General features: G+C 41.6%; 1 protein-coding gene across 5 annotated transcripts in view; it reads left to right on the plus strand.

The window, feature by feature from the left end:
• The window catches only part of HOOK3 (hook microtubule tethering protein 3), a 120,823-nt gene that overhangs the window by 31,590 nt on the left and 68,341 nt on the right, over positions 1 to 20,892 (plus strand). For all 5 annotated transcript variants that reach the window (XR_014258143.1, XM_082444225.1, XM_082444226.1 and 2 more), the window contains exons 4-9: positions 405 to 455; positions 2,030 to 2,162; positions 5,497 to 5,564; positions 12,456 to 12,518; positions 13,743 to 13,826; positions 19,613 to 19,776. Coding sequence is in view for 4 of the 5 variants with exons in the window: in XM_082444225.1 (XP_082300351.1) it covers positions 405 to 455; positions 2,030 to 2,162; positions 5,497 to 5,564; positions 12,456 to 12,518; positions 13,743 to 13,826; positions 19,613 to 19,776 (563 nt within the window). In the remaining variant the exon portion in view is untranslated. The remainder of the gene's footprint in view (positions 1 to 404; positions 456 to 2,029; positions 2,163 to 5,496; positions 5,565 to 12,455; positions 12,519 to 13,742; positions 13,827 to 19,612; positions 19,777 to 20,892) is intronic.

Consider the following 20,892-nt stretch of genomic DNA (forward strand, 5'->3'; position numbering starts at 1 on the left):
TTTTTGTTTAATGCTCTAAATTTAGAACTTACCCTCTATGTAAGATGCAACTCTACTTTTCTGGGTAAAACAGCACTGAGCTCAAGTCTTCACTAAGGATGACACATATTTTCTTTCCATGCAGAAGATTACATAATTTAATCTTACTGTTAGGTCTTGTTCAGTTACCTTCGAATTTAACATAATTGGATACTTAATTTGCTTTATAAATCTCTTAGATCAAATAAATTAAACCATTGATAGTCTTTTTTATGATAGTAATTCAAATGTACTGTTGAATTTTATTTTTTATGTTTACTTTATGATTAACAAGAATGATTAGTTGGTTCAGAAATTTTTTAGGTAAAACTATATTTTCATCTGTGATTGCCTTTTACCCAGTTGTTTTCTCTCTCTTTAAACAGATAAGCAATTTAAAGAAAATTTTGAAAGGAATCCTGGATTACAATCATGAGGTAAGGAGTTTTTTTCATTCTGCTTGGAAGTATTACTAAAGAATAGTTTAATCTTACAATATTTTACAGTAGTTTCAAGTAAAGGAAATATTACCTTAATATTAATAATCAGCTTTATCTTCCATTGTATGGTCTCTAAGATGTTGGTTCAAAAAGCTGGTTCACCAGCTATTAGGTGATTACTAGATAAATAATCTTTTTCACTATAATATGGATAGTTTGTGAGTGGTTACTCATTTATGTTAAACTTTGCTTTCTGCTGTCCATTAACTCTCTCCTTTCTTCCCTTACTCGTGAAGGTGGTTTAGAGTCCATGCATAGTTACTAACAAGTCCTGTGCCTACTTCCATTTTATTCCTCGGCAAACCCCTATCCCTAGATTAACTCAGTTTATCCTCTGAGTCTGCATCAGAACGGTCAGGATATCGCTGGGGAAAAAAATCAGGCAGTGGGAATAGTTTTACTTTAAATTTCATGATCACAGATACCAAGTGAACACAACATAGCCTAGAAACACCTGTGTTATTTCCTTACTGTTTTTTCCCGACAAGCTTACGTGCATTTAAACCTACATCTATACTTATGTTATCTGTCTTCACCTCAGTATGTGACTCTGCCGTCCACCCTACTATTCAAGTCCAAAGCCTACAGATCATCCTACAGTCCTTCCTTCATTCGATATCATCAGCAAGACCTATAGTTAAATCTCCAAAATACAGTTTTCTCTGTTTCTGCTGCCACCACCCTCTACCGAGCCATCACCAGCTTTTGCTTAGATTACTCGCGGAGTGTGCCCTGATTTCACTTCTGCCTCGCTACACAGTCTATTCTCCACTCTCAAGCCAGGGTGATTTTTTTTAAATGAGAATTTATGTCACTCTCACCCTCCAAGTCATCTTCCATGGTTTCCCGTCGCATCGAGAATCAGATCCATACTTCTTACCAGGGGCCACCGGATACCGTGTGACCCCTCTCACCTCCTCTTTCCTTACCCATCACACTACAGCCACATTCATCCTGCTTTCGTGCCTTTAGGATCTTCGTTTTTCACTGTAGGGTTATCAGACAGAAACCTACCCTTTTGTCTAAATGTGTCATTTCATTTGGGGCCAGTTTTCCCATGAAGGAAGCCTCCATTCTCTTTCCTGATATAGGTGTCTTGTTACCAGTATTTTGGAGTCAAATGGAGTGAAGGTGGCCAGGGGAGTCTTCCTGTTGTGGGCATGAACCTATATCTAACTTCTGCTTTCTGGTGCCCCCTGGTTCAGAACCTCTCAGGCTCTACTTCTCTGGAGAGTGCACAGCCAGTCTTTCTGGGGGAGGTGGAGGGGTCAGTAGTACTCAGTTTCTTTGCTCAGTGTCCATAACACATACCAGATGAGGGACTAAGTTGTTGTGACTCAGGATAGTTATAATTTATGTATGGGAGGTATAAATAGAAATTGGGAGTGAGATTGGCTTAACTGCTCTGCTCTTAGCAGTGAGTTTCTGGTGCTGACGAACTAATCTCTATCACGTATTTTATTTGGTCATATAGATGTAAATGCAATTCTCATGTTCTTATCTCTGTCCAGATTTTAGGGCAGCAAATTAATGACTTTACCCTCCCTGATGTGAACCTTGTTGGGGAGCATTCTGATGCCGCAGAGCTGGGAAGGATGCTCCAACTCATTTTAGGCTGTGCTGTGAACTGTGAACAGAAGCAAGGTAATTTATTTGACGTTAGAGTGTGCATGTAAAGTAATTAAGGAAAGTAATACACATTGTATATTTTATATATAAATCACATGTACAAACGATAACGTCTTAAGGCCACCCACAAAGTATGCCATTTTCTATGATTTTGCTGGTAATCTGTTTTCAAGCTTAAAACAGTTTTACAGGTTAGAATAAATTCGATTATGATGATGTTCTTCTCCTTTCTGCAAGACTACATAATGCTTTGAGTAGATTATTTTTAACTACACTGAATGTAATGAAATTTACTGTTAATTGGACAAGGTCCAGCCAAATTAATAATTAATTAATTAATAATAGTCAATTCAGCTATAGGAGTGTAAAATTAGATATTTTAGATTGCAAGTGCAAAGGGTTTACTTCATAAACATTTACTGAATTCATGCATCATGCTGGGGCTTGGAACACAGTGTCAGACAAAACCAATATAATGCCTGCCCTCATGGAACTTGCAGTTGAGTGGGTTGGGCATTTCTAAGTAGAACCCTTGACTTTAAAAGGCAGATGAAAAATTATTTAATGTAGTTGATTGAATTCAAATAAGAATTTCTTACGTATTTATTCTGTTAGGAGATTCATCAGCTCTTGGAGATGTATAGCTGTTAAGAGTTGGCTAATTATTTATTACAGGGTGTGAATAGGAGAAGACAAGGATGTTACCTATATCCATCGTCCTATGGGAAGGCCATCAAAATATTTGTTGAGCTTCTCACACAGACCAAGTGTTCTGTGTAACACCTAGCTTGAGGTTTTCCCTAAAAATTACATAAATGATGAAAAATTTGAACAGGATTTTAACCTCTCACTGTCCAGAGGGCATGCTCTGGTCTCAGGAACACAGCAGAGAACTTGGATCAAATGCACTTCTGAGTTGCCGAGTGTTACCTGTCACTGCCCTGGGGGCCCGGCCTGTTTCCTCATCTGCAGAGTGAGGGCACGACAGCTGGTCGTCGTGAGGAGTCTGTGAAACCGTGTGTGTGTTTGCTTCGTAACCCATAGCGCACCACAGACACAAGGGCTCTGTGTTTAGAGGCTGTTTCTCAGTTCCTAGAAGTGAGGCATTGGCTCAGCATGCATTTCTCTTGGCTATCTGACTTGTCAAATTGGGGCACATAATTGGTGGTGTATTTGAAAAAGCAGAGATTAGCAGTAAAAACGCACTAAAAATAATATTTACCGAGTTCTCCCTCCTGCCTGGTTAACAGAATAAACAGCACTTTTTACAAATTGGGAAACTGAGACTCATGAGTATTGTTTGACTTGCCCAAGAGCTCTTGCTTGTGAGAGGCTAGCAAGGACAAAAACGCGTGTCTCCCACATTAGGACTAAATGCTCTTTGTACTGAGCTGAGCTGTAGGCTTTGGACCTAGACGCTCACTTTGCAGGACAGACTCCCTGGCGTAGCCCAGCTCATTCTCCGCTGCCTCCCGGATCTGCCAGTGATCATACGTACTTGGATTTTGGACTTTTAAGATTTAACTTTTTTTTTTTTTTAACTTTTCAAAACTAGTACATTAACTTGGTTCTCATCATCATTTTATCATCCAGCATTTTACGGTGTTCGCGGGGAAGGGCCTTGACGTGGCAACACCGCTTCTTAACTAACGCTTCCCCTCTCACACCTGACTAACCTCCGCCCCCTGTCCCCCGTCACCCCCTTCACACCCACGGGGCTGTCGTCCGTCTTCCTCCCGTGACTGGGCCACTGCCTCTCCCCACCATGTTCACAGTCTTGCATTCCGATCCCGGCTGTGCCAGCTGCTCTGTGGCCTGGGGATTCTGTGCTTGGTGCCTCGTACCCAATGCTCGTAGGATGCGCCTCACTACCAACCAAACAAACAAAAAGTTCAGCTCAGACTAAAGGGATTCTTTTTTTTTTTTTTAAACCGGAAAGTGGTTAAGTTATGATGCACAGTATTCCTACTCTGGGCTTAAGAACGACGCCTGTGGTTTAAGTGTGTTGTGTATACTTGCGTATGCATCACCACACATTGATTGGGTACAAGCATCCTTACGACAGTACGTCCTTAAAAACATGCTTTGTTTAACTAAAAGCTTTGGCATTAACAACCAGAATGTCGTAATTTAATAGTGCTGTCAAAATTCTTTTTTTTTTTTTTTTTTAAACAAGTTACCTGTCAAGCAAAGGACTACAGTTTGGCATTCCAAATCCATGAGTTTCTTGCCAGTAGGTCACTGTAACAATTGCACAGTAAGACTCTTTCATATAATATTAGAGTGCTGAGACAATTTTTTTTGGTGTTTTTTTGGGTATAGAGCGGAGAGAGGCAAGTTGAGACTATAATTTCCTAATGACTTTATGTTTTAAAATGTTTCTTATTGGGTGGGGATGGGGGTGTGATGAATTGGGAGATTGGGATTGACATGTATACACTGATGTGTGTAAAATGGATGACTAATAAGAACCTGCTGTATAAAAAATAAAATAAAATAAAATTCAAAAATTCAAAAAAAAATGTTTCTTATTAAAATATATTTACCATATTTGTTGAAATCCAGCTGGCCTATTGATTTTTTATGCTTAATACCTGTTTTTTCATCTATTATTGGATTTGAAAATAATGAAAACTACTTCCAGGGCTTTTTTTAGAAGGCAAGAAATTATTTTTTTTTCAACTTTGTCACTATGAACGGCTAAGGGAGCCTTCTCTTTTTCGGCATTGGTGAGGGTAAGGTTGATGAAATTGATGCTTTAGCTTATTAGAGATTTGGGTCATTATTTTAAAGCCCAGGGTTACACAGTATTTAACTATAGCATCAGTCCCTATCTTAAATTCACCTTAATTCTTTGTCCTGAGCAGGTCTCAGTTTCCCTAAGTTTTTTTTTTTTTTTAATTGTAGAAAATATTAAGGTAGAAATTATACAGAATTCAATACTTTGATGTCACATAAGAATAAAACACAGACATCAAAGTTTTATAACATGTAGCAAAGAATAGTGTGAAAGATTTTTAGATTTTAGCAATAGTAATACAGAGTCCTTTCCATTCTGGCCTTAGGCTGTACCGTTTCATTGTTTTACATTCCCGAGATCCTCCATTCCCGTGACCTTTAGCTGTAGCCTCAACTTTATTGGGGGGGCAGTTATTTTTAAGGAAAGATAAATTCTATGATTTTCAGCCTTTACTTTACCTATGACACGTGTATTTAACCATATACGAGGAATTGCGAGGAAGAATCAAAACACAGGAAACTTCTTTTCAGAATTCATGAAGTGTTAGCCTTTACTCCCTTGATTGTCTGTAACTTGAACACTGACATTCCAGGTTGTTCTTACTTTCAGAGTACATCCAAGCCATCATGATGATGGAGGAATCTGTCCAACACGTTGTCATGACAGCCATCCAGGAGGTATGTTGGACCTTTGTGCTTACAGTTTGTGAGAAGTTAAAGGAGCAAACATGAGTTTAAGTAATTGAAGTAGAAATTTTAAAAAGAGATTCTCCTACTCATTTTTTGAGAATTTTTTTCTTCGCACTTATGCTATAGCTTGTCTCATTTTTATTTAAACGTTAAATGTTTATCTTGGAATTATAGATATTCGGTAACTATTCCTAATTTTTTTAAATGCTCTAATGAATTAGGAATAGTAGACTAATTCCTAAAGCCATTATGAATAATATCTATCTTAAACCAGCAGTCTGCCTCACACTTAAGTATTGGTTTCTTATTTGGAAGGAAATGGGTCTTCAACTCCAGCCAGACTCAAGGCAATATCTAGATGAATATTTATTTGAAACTGTAGGAGGGGAAAAATGTTTTTTCCTCTACCCTTTCAAGCTTTTAGCTGGAGCCTCTGTTAAAAACAAACAAACAAACAACAGATTAACAATAGAAGAGCATACAAATGTATTTAAGTTTTACACAACACAGGAGGCTTCGTAAAGAAATGAAGATCACAGAAGTGTTTTTTTTTTTTAATTATTTAATTTATTTTTGGCTGTGTTGGGTCTTTGTTGCTGCGCGCGGGCTTTCTCTAGTTGCGGCGAGTTGGGGCTACTCTTCCTTGTAGTGTGCGGGCTTCTTATTGCGGTGGCTTCTCTTGTTGAGGAGCATGGGCTCTAGGTGCGTGGGCTTCAATAGTTGCAGCACGTGGGCTCAGTAGTTGTGGCTCGCGGGCTCTAGAGTGCAGCGTCGGTAGTTGTGGCACACGGGCTTCGTTGCTCCGCGACATGTGGGATCTTCCTGGACCAGGGATCGAACCCATATCCCATGCATTGGCAGGTGGATTCTTAACCACTGCACCACCAGGGAAGCCCAAAGAAGTGTTTCAGCCTGAGTGTTTTGATGCTAGAGTTGGTGAAGATTGGAAAGTCTCATGGAAAAATGTGATAGGGCGAAAAACGGCAAGTCCTGTTTGTTCAGATTCCTTCCGCATCCCTCTGACTTTGGAGATACGGATACTCCTTTCCTCTGAGCATAGGGAGGGCACATCTCACGTGAGGGACTTAAGACCTGCTCCAGAGGAAGGTCAGAAAATCTTTCCTGTCCCTGCTGTTTCTCAGATTCCTTCAACTTGAAACATTCCACGTGCCAAGCTGCCATATTTGGGGGTAGCATGTCCTGAACTCCATCAGGTGTCAGACATAGAACTATAAAAGTGAAAATGATCTTAAGATGGGAGAATTTTTTAATCAGAAGTAATGGAAGAAACCTTTAAGGGAACTAAAATAGTATAGAATGTAAGTAACTAACAGAAAAAAATGCAACAAACAGGAAAAATGCTAAATGCAAATTAAGATAAAGTGTTTCCTTTTTTATTTTACTTTTTATTTTTTATTTAAACAAATTTTTTTAACATCTTTATTGGAGTATAATTGCTTTACATTGCTGTGTTAGTTTCTGCTGTATAACAAAGTGAATCAGCTATATGTATACATGTATCCCCATATCCCCTCCCTCTTGCGTCTCCCTCCCACCCTCCCTATCCCCCCCGCAGGTGGTCACAAAGCACCGAGCTGATCTCCCTGTGCTATGAAGCATTTCCTTTTAAATCCGACCAACTGACTATGAATCCAGCAGTTCCCAGTACCTCCTCAGATTTGATTATTTGCTGGAATGACTCATAGAACTCAGTAACAATGATGGTTTTATTACAGCAAAAGGATACAAATCAGAACCAGTCCCCTACCCCCTGAAATGGAGCTCTGGGAGGGTCCCAAGCTCAGTCTCTGTTGTCCCCTCCCTGTGGAATCAAGACATGTCACCCTCCCAGCACATTACTGTGTGACAACACACAGAGAGCTGCCAACCAGGGAAGCTCACCCAAGCTTTCATGTCCAGCGTTTTGTTGGGGTTGGTTTCATTTTATAGGTGTGATTGGTTGGCTTATTGGCCACAAGGTTGAACTAAATTTCCAGCCCATGTCTCCTCCCCAGAGGCCAGGCTGATATCAAGTGGCTCAAAGCCCCAACCCTCTCATATGCGGTTGGGTTTCCTGGGGTCACCAGCCCCCAACCAGAGTCATCTCCTAGCTTAAACTATCTAGAGACCCACCATGAATAACAAAGACACTCAGCAGAGAAATCCCAGAGATTTAGAGGCTACCTCCCAGTCACTGGGGACAAAGGATCAGCCAAATTCACTATTATACAGGACATTTCAACAAAGCAAAGCTTTTAAGAGAGGATCAGTTTGTCAGTCAGCACTGATGGTAGGAGGGTAAACTAACAAAATGATGGTCACCCAAGCAAGATATGAGTTTAATTTGCTCTTAAGTGGTCATGGGTTGACTCCGTAAGCATCAGGGACCCAGCTTTCTTGCATCTTGTTGTCTGCCATCCCTAATATGGGATTCCCACCCCGTGGTCAGCTGTGGCTGTTTGGCTTCCAGCCCTCACATTCACATTCCAGCCAGCAGGCAGGGCTGAAGGAAGGTTCTCCACTTCCTCTTAGTAAACTTCCAGGAATTCTCACTCCTGTTATCCAGCTGTTACTCACATTGCCACACAGGGAAGCTGGGGAATGTGGTCTTTTTTCCAGGTGGTCATGGACCCAGCCAAAATTTGAGGATTCTGTTACTAAGCAAAGACAGGCAAAATAATAAGGGGGCCACTAACTGTTCTGCCTTACTGTAATTGATCCTGTAATTTCACTTTTAGGAATTTATCCTGAGGAAATGTGAAATAGAGAGATGGATAGTGACAGTCGTACTGGCAAGCGTTTACGCCTGCTGTGTGCTGACGATGCCGCTACTCACTAACGCGTTACATTTACCTGCATATGCATTGTGTTCATTTAGTAAATACTTACCGAGCACCTAGAATGCAGTAGGAGCTATAGCGGGCCTTCAGGATACAACTATGGAAAAGATAGACATGGCCTCTTGTCTCACAAAGTGTGATCTAAAGGGAAGAATGGCCAAACGAGCAATTCGAATATATCCAAAGCATTCAGAATGAAAAGTGCCGTGATGGGGAAAAGATAGTAGGACCTCAAAGGAACGTGTCCCTCAGCATGGGGATGTTGGGGAAGGGCTCTCAGAGAGCGCGGCGTCTCGTCTGAGCGCTGGAGGAGGAGAAGAGGTCAGGAAGGGCACACGCTCGCGGTCCAGGAGGCAGCTGCATGGCGCGGGGAGGTGTCGGAAGAAGCCTCAGCAGGCGCGGGGGGTGTGGGTGCTTTAGGCGAGGCGAGAGTCGTAAGGCCAGTAGGATGCTGAGCAGCTTTGTGGAAAGAGCTGGAATTTTGGAAACCAGTGAATTGCTTTTTAAGGAGAAAATACACTGAAGTCTGTATTTGAGAAAATCCAGGCAATGAGAAGAATGGATAGGAGGAAAACAAGGCTAGAAAAAGGGAGAGCAGTTGAGGCCTTAGTAATAATCCAGTGAGGAACGATGGAAGCCTGAACTAGGTTACGGCGGCTGGGTGGAGAGAAGTGGACAGATTTGAACATTGTCAGAGCTTTACTTAATAGGCTTGGTGACTGATTGGGCCATGGAGGAGGACGGGGTGGCTGGATAGAACTATGGAATTGAAGAAGGGCTTTTGTAAGATGATTGTCTGTATGTCTTTATTCAGGTGCAGCTGACTTTGATTTTTTTTTTCTGTTGTGGTAAAATACACATAACATAAAATTTGCCATTTTCAAGATTATTTTGTAGCATGTATCAATACTTAGTTCCTTTTCGTGGCTGAATGGTATTCTATGGTGTGGGTGTGCCACATTTTGTTTATCCATTCATCAGTTGATGGACATTTGAGTTGTTTCCACCTTTTGGGTATTGCAAGTAGTGCTGCTGTGAACCTGAGTGTACGGGGTTGTTTTGAACACCTGTTTTTATTTTATTTTTTTAATAAACTTATTTATTTATTTATTTATATAATTTTGGCTGTGTTGGGTCTTCATTGCTGTGCGCAGGATTTCTCTAGTTGCGGTGAGCAGGGGTTACTCTTCGTTGCGGTGCGCAGGCTTCTCACTGCGGTGGCTTCTCTTGTTGCGGAGCACGGGCTCTAGGCGCGCAGGCTTCAGTAGTTGTGGCACGTGGGCTCAGTAGTTGTGGCTTGAGGGCTCTAGAGCGCAAGCTAAGTAGTTGTGGCACACGGGCTTAGTTGCTCCGCGGCCTGTGGGATATTCCCGGACCAGGGCTTGAACCCGTGTCCCCTGCATTGGCAGGTGGATTCTTAACCACTGCGCCATTGGGGAAGTCCGAACACCTGTTTTTAATTCTTTTGGATATATACCCAGAAATTGAATTTCTGGGCCGCATGGTAATTCTGTGTTTAACTTTTTGAGGAAGTGCCAGCACAGGTGTGTTTTCCACAGGTGCTGCACCATTTTACATTCCCACCAGCAATGTGCTAAGAATTCTAATTTCTCTCCCTCATTGTCAACCCTTGTTATTGTCCATCTTCTTGATATTAGCCATCCTAGTGGATGTGAAGTGTTTTCTAATTGTGGCTTATTTGTATTTCCCTAAAGACTAATGATGTTGAGCATCTTTTCATATGTTTGTTGGGCATTTGTATGTTATCTTCTTCGGAGAAATGTGATTGGTAATCAAGTAAGTGATAGTCTTTTAATTCTTTAAATGCTAATAGGAAGAAGCCACAGGAAAGAGCAAGATAGAGGTTGAGCTAACAAGAGAGAGGATGATAAATGGTAGAGGGTCTCTGAGAAGCTGGGGAGAGACAGGGTTGAGAGCGCATTACAACAAGATTGAAGAAGGAAAGGATGCGTATGAATGCTGCCAATTTTGTACCTTAAGGTACAGGAAATTGGGGAATTTCTTATCTGGAGGCAAGGTTTTCTGATGAAGAGTAGTGGGGAGTTGGTGAGGTTTGAGAAGTAGGAAAGGTTTGGAATAATCTCTAAAAGGAATAAAGAGACTGCTGATTGGGGAAGCGTAGCTGCACTTTGAGGGCAACTTTGAAGGCCCAGCTGAGATTGGAAACTATATATTATGTTTTATGGTTTAAAAAATATTTACTCTCTCAGTACTTAGCAGTCAGGATATATGGCCAGAAGAGATAGGCAGCTGGATTGGTCTTGGGTTGAGATTTTGCCCCGGAGAAGGTATTATGGTAAGAGAATCGATTATATTGACAAAGTCATCACAATAATAGACCATGAAGTCTAGGCCAGAAAGAGAAGGTAACTGATTAAACAGATGATCAACTGTGTAACCTAAAGTACGGAGTGGGGAGATTTCCAAAAATAAGATGACGATGTTGGCAGAAGAAAGAGGAGTAGGCTTTAGGCAGGCAGAACAGTAATGTTCACCGTGGAGTCTAAGCAAAGTGAGGAAGAACGAACGTAAGATGATGGGCTGTCAGTGAAAACCAGGGAGGAAGTCGGGAGGTATAGGACCTGGAAGCCTCGTCGAGGTGGACATCCTAGCTGGGATTGACTGGGAGGAGGCTGTGTTCAGGGGGTTTTATTCACAGGTGCTGCTGTGTTATGATAAGAACTAACATGTAACAATGGGGACTGGAAGAAAATACTTCCACTCCCTTCTACCCCCCGGCCCTCCCCCAAATTAGATCCTTCCTCTCTGAGTGTCTGTCACAGCCCTCATCACATGATACTGTATTTGTCTTTCTTGCTTGAGCTGTGTGAAACCCATGGCACAGGTAGCTTCTTGAATAGTTCAAAATTATAGACGTGGTTATTTCTGGATGGTAGAATAATGGGTGTTTTCTCTTTGTATTTTTTCTGAATTTTATCTTCTCTACATTGGGTGTTATTTTTTTAATTGGAAGAAAAATATTTTGAACATCTTTTTATTAATATTCTTACAATAAAAGCATAAAAAATTGAAGCCAGTATTCTTTTACTCTGTCTGAGATTTTTTTCCCTCCTAATTATGCTAAGGGACCTTCACTCTTCTCATGACATTAATGTAGAGCAGTGGTTCTCAAACTTCAGTGTGTGGTGCTGGGCCCTAACCCTAGAGTCTCTGATTCAGTAAATCTGGGCAGGAACCCAAGAATTTGCATTTCTGACAAGTTCCTAGGCAATGCTGGTGTTGTTAGTTTGGGGACTTCTCAATCAGTGTTGAGAACCACTGATGCAGAGAAAAAGGTACAGCTGAGCATAACATTTCAGTTCTTTAGAGAGTGGGATGAAGGCTGAAATTACAAGATCTCTCAATAGTCTGTCCCCACGTTTCTAATTGTCCCTCTCTTTTGTCCTTCAGACAGAGCATAAGAAGGAAACAGGAGAAAATTGGGACATTTGAGTCTGCCCCTGACATTTGTCACAGTCAGAATTTTATCCCTTCTCCCCAAACCCTCACACACCCTCTGGATCTTCTCTGTGTGCAACACAAGGGTGAGAGAGGCTGAGACCTAGATTCGTGTGTATGTGCGTGTCATCACTGAACATTAGCGGTTAATTTGGGCTGATATTGATGTGACCCACGTTTATTCTTCAGACACAGTTACTTAGTGTTGCTATTTTTTTACTGAAAAGTCAATATTTTAAATATTTAGCCACATTTTAACTTAAAGACTTGTCTTTTTAGTGGTAAGAATAAGTAATACTTGAGTCTCGTGACTGACCCTGCTGTGAAAATGCATACCAGAATTACACGTGTGATTTTAAGTGAAGGCTAATCCTGCAGCAAAACAAAGCTCCAGGCTGAAGAGCTTCAATGTATAGGAAAATGTTCCTTTTACATTTGTGATTTCATTGTAATTTTTATAATTCTATGGCAGCTGGGTGTTCATGTTTGTTGTTGTAAGTGTATTATATAGAATGTCACTTTTTTCTCTTCGTTGTAATCATTTAAATCTTAATTTCAGCTGATGAGTAAAGAGTCTCCTGTCTCTGCTGGGAATGATGCCTATGTTGACCTTGATCGCCAGGTACCTGATCTTGCATTGTTTTTATCCATGCAGAGATTAAAGGGTGAACTTCAGATATTAATGAAAAGGATGTTTCAGTTGAAATTGCTTATGAAATATATTGGTATAATTCTTTATTTTTTACCTAAAATTCAAGAACTTAAGCCACTTTACTAATGGATATTACACACTTGTAATTAAATTTGTAATTTGTAATTAACATATTATTGCACAACCCACTTTAAAATAGATTAATCTCTTTAACTTACTATAATTCATGTTTTCTAGTCATGGTTTTTCTTTTTCCATTAGTGATGTCTTTCTGTATGCCACGTTTAACACAATAGATGCAGTCCTGGAAAATGGCATGCGTTTAATCCTGTGATTTATTTATAATACAAAAGATATTTTACCTTTTATTTCATGTTATTCTTCAATTGAAGAAGTCTCCTCTACCCTTCATCTCTGTGAAGAAGTGAACTGTCTGGTTTTTACTGACAGCCCATCATCTTACGTTCATTCTTCCTCACTTTGCTTAGACTCCACGGTGAACATTACTGTTCTGCCTGCCTAAGTCTACTCCTCTTTCTTCTGCCAACATCGTCATCTTATTTTTGGAAATCTCCCCACTTCATACTTTAGCTTATGCAGTTAATCATCTGTTTAATCAGTTACCTTCTCTTTCTGGCCTAGACTTCATGGTCTATTATTGTGATGATTTTGTCAATATAATCGATTCTCTTACCTTAATACCTTCTCTGGGGCAAAATCTCAACCCAAGACCAATCCAGCTGCCTATCTCTTCTGGCCATATATCCTGACTGCTAAGTACTGAGAGAATAAATATTTTTTAAACCATATAACAATTGTGTTGAAATACACTAGCTATTTATTTTAACAATTGAACCCCTGTTCCTCTAGCACATACATATTTTACCAAGGTGAGATTTCTCAGTTATTACAGAACCAACATTACCAAGAACCAAGTAGCCCTAGGAGATGTATAAGAAAACTTGATATGAAGAAAGAACCAATTTCCAAGTACAGAAAAGACAAGACTCAGGACTAAAAGATGTCTGCAGTTAGAAGTGCCTCCTTTTGACTTGTGCAGAAGGGTTCTTGATTTCTCCCTGCCCCACAGAAAGAACAGGGGGAAGCGTTTTCGTTCTGTATTGTACATGTGCGATTATTAGTTGTTGCCATGTCATATTGCAATGTTCACTGTAGCTCTTTGCTTCTACCCAGCTGAAGAAAACTTCAGAGGAACTGAATGAAGCTTTGTCGGCCAAGGAAGAAATTGCTCAAAGGTGCCATGAGTTGGATCTGCAGGTAAGAGATGTGGTTTTGCACCACCTGTTTGCAGTGCGGCTCTGTATCCCACCACGTGCCCTGGGTCCCACGTGCGGTACAATTTGGCTGTAACACAGCCCTAGTTCAAGAAGAAAAAGGAAAACAGCGCCTGGAAAAAGAGTGCAGACTGAGCAAAGGTCAGAGTTTTCCTTCCTTCTCACAGGCGCATCAAATTCATAATAAGTGAATTTAAAATGGGATAAGCCCACAAGAAAAGAAGAGTAAGAGGAGAGAGATCCGCTCTCAGGGGGGCTGGGGGAGATATTTAAGAGCCCTGATTTGTAGCGTTTTCCAATTTCCACGGTATAAACGCTGTCACAGCGACCAATTCCGGGCTGTTCATGGTTTAACAGTCGGCTCACCAGACTCCTGAGTATTTAGCGAGCAGCTTGGTTACAGCCAGCAGCAGCACACCACTGCTCATCATCAGCCCCAGAAGGCCAAAAGGCAGCTGGATAAAGCGCCAAACGGCCTAAAAGGAGTAAAGAGTGCAGTGGCCAAGAACACCTATAGAGGGGGAGGGAGCTGCTGTAACTGAACCCCAGAGAGCCCCCATGCTTGGTGGAAGGCTGCAGCGAGGTGTAACAGGGTCTTCTGCAGGAGAGCTCAGCCCCATTGCCCATCACCCACTGCAGATACCCTGACCTGTAGCTGGTTTCCCAGTCGGAGGGTTCTCTTCTAAAGAAGTTAAGCAAACAGAAGTACAGGAGGTTAGACCGAGTATTAGTATTGCAGGGTAAGGCCCTTTTCATTTTGACCTTTCTGGATTCTCTAATTTACAGAAAACCGATTCTTACATGTGAGGAAAATCTGCGTAACAGAAAAGAGAAGGGTCAAGATAAACAGGAAACTAGCCCTAGAGGAAGTGGAGAAATTGGGGTAGTAGAAGAGATTTTTCTTTTTAATTTTTTAATACCCTCATGAAATTGGTGAAGATATTGCATCTATAAAATAAGGACCAGATGCTATTTTAAAAAGAAAAAATCAGAGATCAAGAAACACTAAAAATAGAATTGTCAAAATAAAAAAATTCAATAGAACAGTTAAAAATAAAGTTGAAGAAATCTCTCCTAGATTAAAAGACAGAAAATAAGAAATAAAACTGTTTGTCTGGGATTTACCTCAAAATCAGGGAGGAGGGGGGAGCGGATGGAAGTCCAGATGGGTGCATAATTGGCCATGTTTTGATACGTGTTAAAGCTGGGTAGTAGGCACACAGGGTTCGTGATATTTTATACTAGAAGCATTTTACCTTGAGAGGCATGAGTTGGTCATTGCTTTGGATGCAGATAGGAAAAAGTGTGATCAGAGTACACGTTCTGGGTTATATAGTAAATAATATTTACCTAGTCATAATGTAAGGGCTGTTAATTGCTTTTCAGATCCTAAAATTCAGCTATACACAAATGCAGTATTTTACAATAATGATAAATAAGAGTTGGTTGTTTTTATGAGCAGGATATAAACATTCTCTTTGATGGTGTAACGTTCAAGTCGTACACTGGGATTGGCAGACTGCAGCCGGCCCTCTGTCTTGCGAGTAAAGTGGTAGCGCAGGCGGGCTTGTTCCTTGATGTGCTGTCTCTGGTGTTTTCGCGCTGCAGAGACAGGGTTGAGGACCCGCCACGAGACCTGTGGCTCCGAAAGCCTCAGCTGTTCACTGCCCTATTCCTTACAGAAGAGTTTACCAGTCCCTGGTGTGAACAGATCGCAAAGCGAATGGCGGGGCTGCAGAGAGGTTATGAGGAGATTGGTGGCAGCGCCGTGACACACTCAGCTCTGCAGAAAGCAGTCGTAACACAGGCGTGCTGATGTGACCTCTGAGGTAGCGATGTGAACATCATTGGTCTTCAGCATTTAGCCCCATCCTGTAGAGAAGCAGTGTTATGAAAGCAAAGGTGTGGGTGATGGAGGCAGAGCAGGAGAAGCAGGATGAGGCAGAGCGGTGAGGGCCCGGCGGGGCCCCCCATGTTCTCGTCTCACCACGAGGGAGCCGCAGGCAGTACATGGCCGGCCCCTTCTCGCCATCCAGTCTCAGCTCCAGATCACGTGGTTTATCTGTCATGAAATATTTACTGGGCACTTAGGTGTTTCCAGTACTAACCTCAGCCTCCCTGGGAAGCTCCTCGGTCACCAGCCTACAGTCGTCCTCCAGCCTCTCCTCTTAGTCTTGCTTTAACCCTCTGCAGAGCACTTTCACTCTAGGTCTTGCATGTATTTATTAGTTTACTTTCTTGCTTAATATGATTTGTTCTTGTTTATATATTTACTATGATGATTTGTTTAGAATATGTAACATATAAGAATAAGAACTGTCTCTGCTTTTTCCATCGTAGTATCCCTTGCACCTAGAAAATTGCAGCAGTGTCTAGCACGTGGTAGACCCACAATAAGTATCTGAGTGAGTGAATGAGTGGGCACGTGATGGAGTGAAACAAGTCAATGAGTAGTTGTTCAAAATTGCAGAGGTGGCCAGTGAACGGAGCAGGAATAGTGCTATATAACTATTTGTGGAAAGGGGATGGCGCAAGTGGCTCTAATTTCACATGTCAGAGGAGACAAGTCACTAGATAATGTGTAAGGTTGATAAATCAAGAAATAGTGGGTATAACATGTTATTGAGAGATGTCAGGTCACAGCCAAAAACAGTAAAGTTAGGAACATTAAAACTAGTTATCTCTTGGAGGCAGAAAAACTCAATGGGAAACTGTAGCTTTCCATTATAAGCCCCTTTGCTTTATTTGCTTTTTGTTTCTTAAATTGTGTTTATGTATTATTTTTAATTAGTCTCCTTGTTGACTAAAAAAAACGCACAACGTGAGAGTTGTGAGTTAAGTTTTATTTGGGGCAAAATGAGGACAATAGCCCAAGAGACAGCATCTCAGCTCTGAGGAACTGCTCCGAAGAGGTGGGGTGGAGGTCAGTTTGTATGTGATTTAGGTGAAGGGGTGCGTGCAGTGAAGCACACGTTCTGGCAGAAGGTGGCTGCCAGTCACGAGGAGCAGTTGTCACCATTGATGATTTTAGTGCTTTTCTAGATATGAGGAGATGCAAGAATTGGGCTCATAAAATCTTCTCCTGAAAATCTAACTATCTGAAGGCCTGTTCTGCCAGTTTTCCCAGAGCACGGAGGGCCTCGTTCCTGATCTCTTCCTAACTCCTTTCAGGGGGTGTTACAGGTCAGCAGCTGCAGCAGCTCATGATTTAATCCTTGTCGAGGTAGATGGCACGTGCCAATTTGTAGTTGACACCTTTTTCTATGTATGTGAAAAGGATTTCTGCCAAATATATTGAATTAAAATATTTTAGCAACATTTGCTAGTCTGATAAGTCTGGTATTAAGGTGTTGCGTTATGCACTCAGCCTTCATATAAATTGACCGAATACCAGGCTATAAAGCAATTCCCAATAAAATTCAAAGAATCTGTGTCTTTAGATCATGCTTTCTGGCCAAAGTGCAATTTAAGATAGAAATTATTAACAAAGAAATGAGCTTTTAAATTTTAAAGCCTTAAATATTTATTTTAAAAAGAATGAAAGAGCAGAAATGAATGAAATAGACCAGTGGCACAGAATTGAGCTACTGCTCTACTCTGAGAAAAGACTCATGCATTTATAGAAATCTGACGAGTTAGAGAGCTGGCATTTCAGACTCATTCATATATTCAGCAAACATTGAGCACGCACTCCAGACCATCCACTGTTCTAGCTGCTGTCAATACAGTGAAGATAGGGGAAAACACAGAAATGGATAAAACATCCCTGCCCCCAAGGTGCTTGCATGCGATAAAGAAGACAGACAGTGAACAGGATAAGAATACGGTCTGTCGTGTGCTGCTGATAAGTATTCTAGAGAAAGGGGGACGCGGGGGGGTGCAGGGGGACGGGGTGGGAGGAACTAGTTCTGAGTGGGTCGTCAGCAAAGGCTGCCGGGGAGGCAGCGAGTTAGTAAATCCTAGAGGGTGGGTGAGCGGCCTCCAGGCTCAGTGCACAGGCCTGGCGCGGGGCGACTGGTGTCTCGGGGAGCACGAAGATGAGGGCAGCAGGAGCGAAGCCTGGGGAGAGGAGTCCATCTGCAGAGGCCTGACAGGCTGAGTAAATAGATGGGAAGCCGTGGGAGGCTTGTGAGCAAAGGCGTCCTGTGATCCGGATTTTATTTTAATGGATTATGGTGGCTGCCGGGTGGAGGTGAGGGCCAACTCAGAGGCCTTCGCAATCATCAGGCCAAAAATTAAGTTGGCTTAAATCAGAACTGAGGGGTGGTAAGAAGTGGTTGAAATCCGTTTGAAGGTAGAGCCGCTGATGTTTGCTGAAAGAGTGGGCGTGGGTGTGAGGACGAGATGGGACGGATCCTGCCTGAGCAAGTGGAAGGACAGAGTTAGCATTGCTGAGATGGGGAAGACAGTGGAGGGCGGGGCTGGGGGGAATGAGAGTCCCACCTGGACAGGTTAAATTCAGACGCCTAGTGGACATCCAGGTGGACGTGATACCCAGTGCAGGGTTCCCGGCTGGAAATAGAAACATGCGAGCTGTCAGTGAATCAATGATGTTGACAGCCCAGAAGCTGGAAGCCATCAGTGTATTTAGAAAGGAAAAGCCATGCGTGTGCCAAAGGGAGATGAAGAGGGCTTGACTGGAGTAAAGAGGAGGCACACAGACCAGGAGAGGAAGGTGTCCTGGGAGCCACAGAAGCCAAGGTCGGCTGATCCTGAGGATGGTGGGGCAATAGCCCAACTGGAACAAGTTCCAGAGAAAGTGGGGGTGGAGAGGGAGAATCAGAAATGGCAGGCGACTTCTGTTTTTACATTTTTTTGAGATGTAGTTGACATACAGTAAACTGTTCATCTTTAAAGTGTACAGTTCTGATGCATGTTGACATGTATAAACGTGTGAAACCATCACCACGATCAGGATAGTGAGTTCTCATGACTCCCTGTAATCCTCTTCCAGTCCCCGCTCTGCTTTCTGTCACTGTAGATTTGCTTCTATCTTCTAGAATTGCACATGAAAGGAGTCATACACAGTGTACTCTTTTTCTGCCTGGCTTCTTTCATTATTTTGAGATTCATTCATGTTATCGGTACTAATAGTTAATTCTTTTGTATTGTCAAATAGTATTCTGTTGTATGGATTTGCTGCAATTTATCCATTCACCTACTGGTAAACATTTGTTTTTCTGTATTACACATGAAGCTGTTATAAACATTCTACGTCTCTGTGTGGACATAAGCTTTTAGTTCTCTTTGGTAAATAAATACCCAAGTGTAAAATGTCTGGGTTATGTGGTAGTTGCGTGTTTAATTTTTTAGGAAAATGCGGACCGGTTTTTCACAGCCTGTGGAACACTTCACGTGCTGAACAGGTGTGTGAAGCTCCCATATGTTTTCATCTTTACCAACACTTGGTACAGCCAGTCTCTCTGATTTTCGGCATTCTAGTGGGAGTGAGTGTATGGATATAACATTGTGGTTTCATTTTGCATTTCCTTAATGACTAATCATGAGTATCTTTTTGTGTGCTTAGTTGCCATTACATATCTTCTTTGGTGAATTACCTTTTCAAATGTAAAATAAAGAATGAATTCTTGCTTACTCTTACGTACCGCTCTGCCTGTGCAATATTCCAAAATAATGTCAGTGTTTTAAGTGGAGGTTGCTTGTACTTCTTTAAAAACAGGCTTTAATTCGTAATGGTAATTCACAAGTGATTATGCGGATTCCAGTGTAATTGGAGAAAATAACCACTGTCTTCCTATATTCTCACAGGTTGCAGCATTGCAAGAGGAGAAAAGTAGTCTGTTGGCAGAGAATCAGGTATTAATGGAAAGGCTGAATCAGTCTGATTCTATAGAAGATCCTAACAGTCCAGCAGGAAGAAGGCATCTGCAGCTCCAGACTCAGTTAGAACAGCTCCAAGAAGAAACATTCAGGTAAGGGACTACTCACTCAGATCTCATTTTTTAAAATTTGGTAATGTCTTTTTTTTTTAATATAAATTTATTTTATTTTATTTATTTTTGGCTGGGTTGGGTCTTCGTTGCTGCGTGCAGGCTTTCTCTAGTTGCAGCGAGCGGGGGCTACTCTTTGTTGCGGTGCACAGGGTAATGTCTTTTAAAGTTAAGAATATAGTGTTAGGACTTTTGGGTAACTGCAGACCAAGGAGGCTGTGCAATTAGCCACTTCCCAAAAGTCTTCCCACATAACATGAAACAACTGCACATTTAGGAAAATCTGTCAATGCTCACCCTCAGTGTCACTTGCAGGCAGAATGCCCCAACTGAACAATAACTGAGTGAAAGGAAGGAAGCAAACACCAGCCCACCCCCATCCTGCCAGGCACTCTGAGGCAAGTAAAGGCAGACAGAGAAAAAAATCAGAGACAGAGGAAGAACTAGCGAAGGAGCCTGAGAGTGAGTTGGAGCAGTCACTGGAAAGATTAAGTTCACTCAAAATCGGAAATTACTTTAAAACAAAAAAGGAAATTAGATCACAAACTGCAGGGATAGGATTTCAAAGTAAGTGTATCTTCTTAAAGGGCCAGGTGCCAAAAAAATACATAGGCGTGGAATTTAGAGATTGGTGCCCTTTCCAGAGGACAGTTTAAAGAAACACAAAATAAAGGCCAGATGCGTGGGTTATAGAGACAGGCCTATTTAAAGGGCGAGCTGATGTGAAGGGGCAGTCTTCCAGACACATCTTCTGGGAGAGGAAAAGACCAAAAAGAAGGAAGAGGGCCCACTGGCGATTGGATGGTGAAAGGGAAAAGAAGAAAAGGAAAAATTTGGTGTCCTGCAAGACAAAATAGAACCCCAAAGTTGAAGGACTTGGCAGTATGATAAAATATTGTGTTGTGATTTACTAGAAAACATATCCTGGCCTGTTTCTTACCCAGCCATAGATTTTCATTGTCAAAACTGGGAGAAATTGAATATCAGTTAGGTTTTTTTACTTGTCCAGTGACTCAGTCCTTTGTTTCCCCATGAAATCTTTCTGCATTTTTTTTTTTTTTTTGGCCTTGACAGGAAAAAATAAAAAAATTTTCTTAG

This window comes from Balaenoptera physalus, assembly GCF_965194825.1.
Source record: "Balaenoptera physalus genome assembly, chromosome: 21".
In the NCBI taxonomy this organism is placed as follows: Eukaryota; Metazoa; Chordata; class Mammalia; order Artiodactyla; family Balaenopteridae; genus Balaenoptera; species Balaenoptera physalus.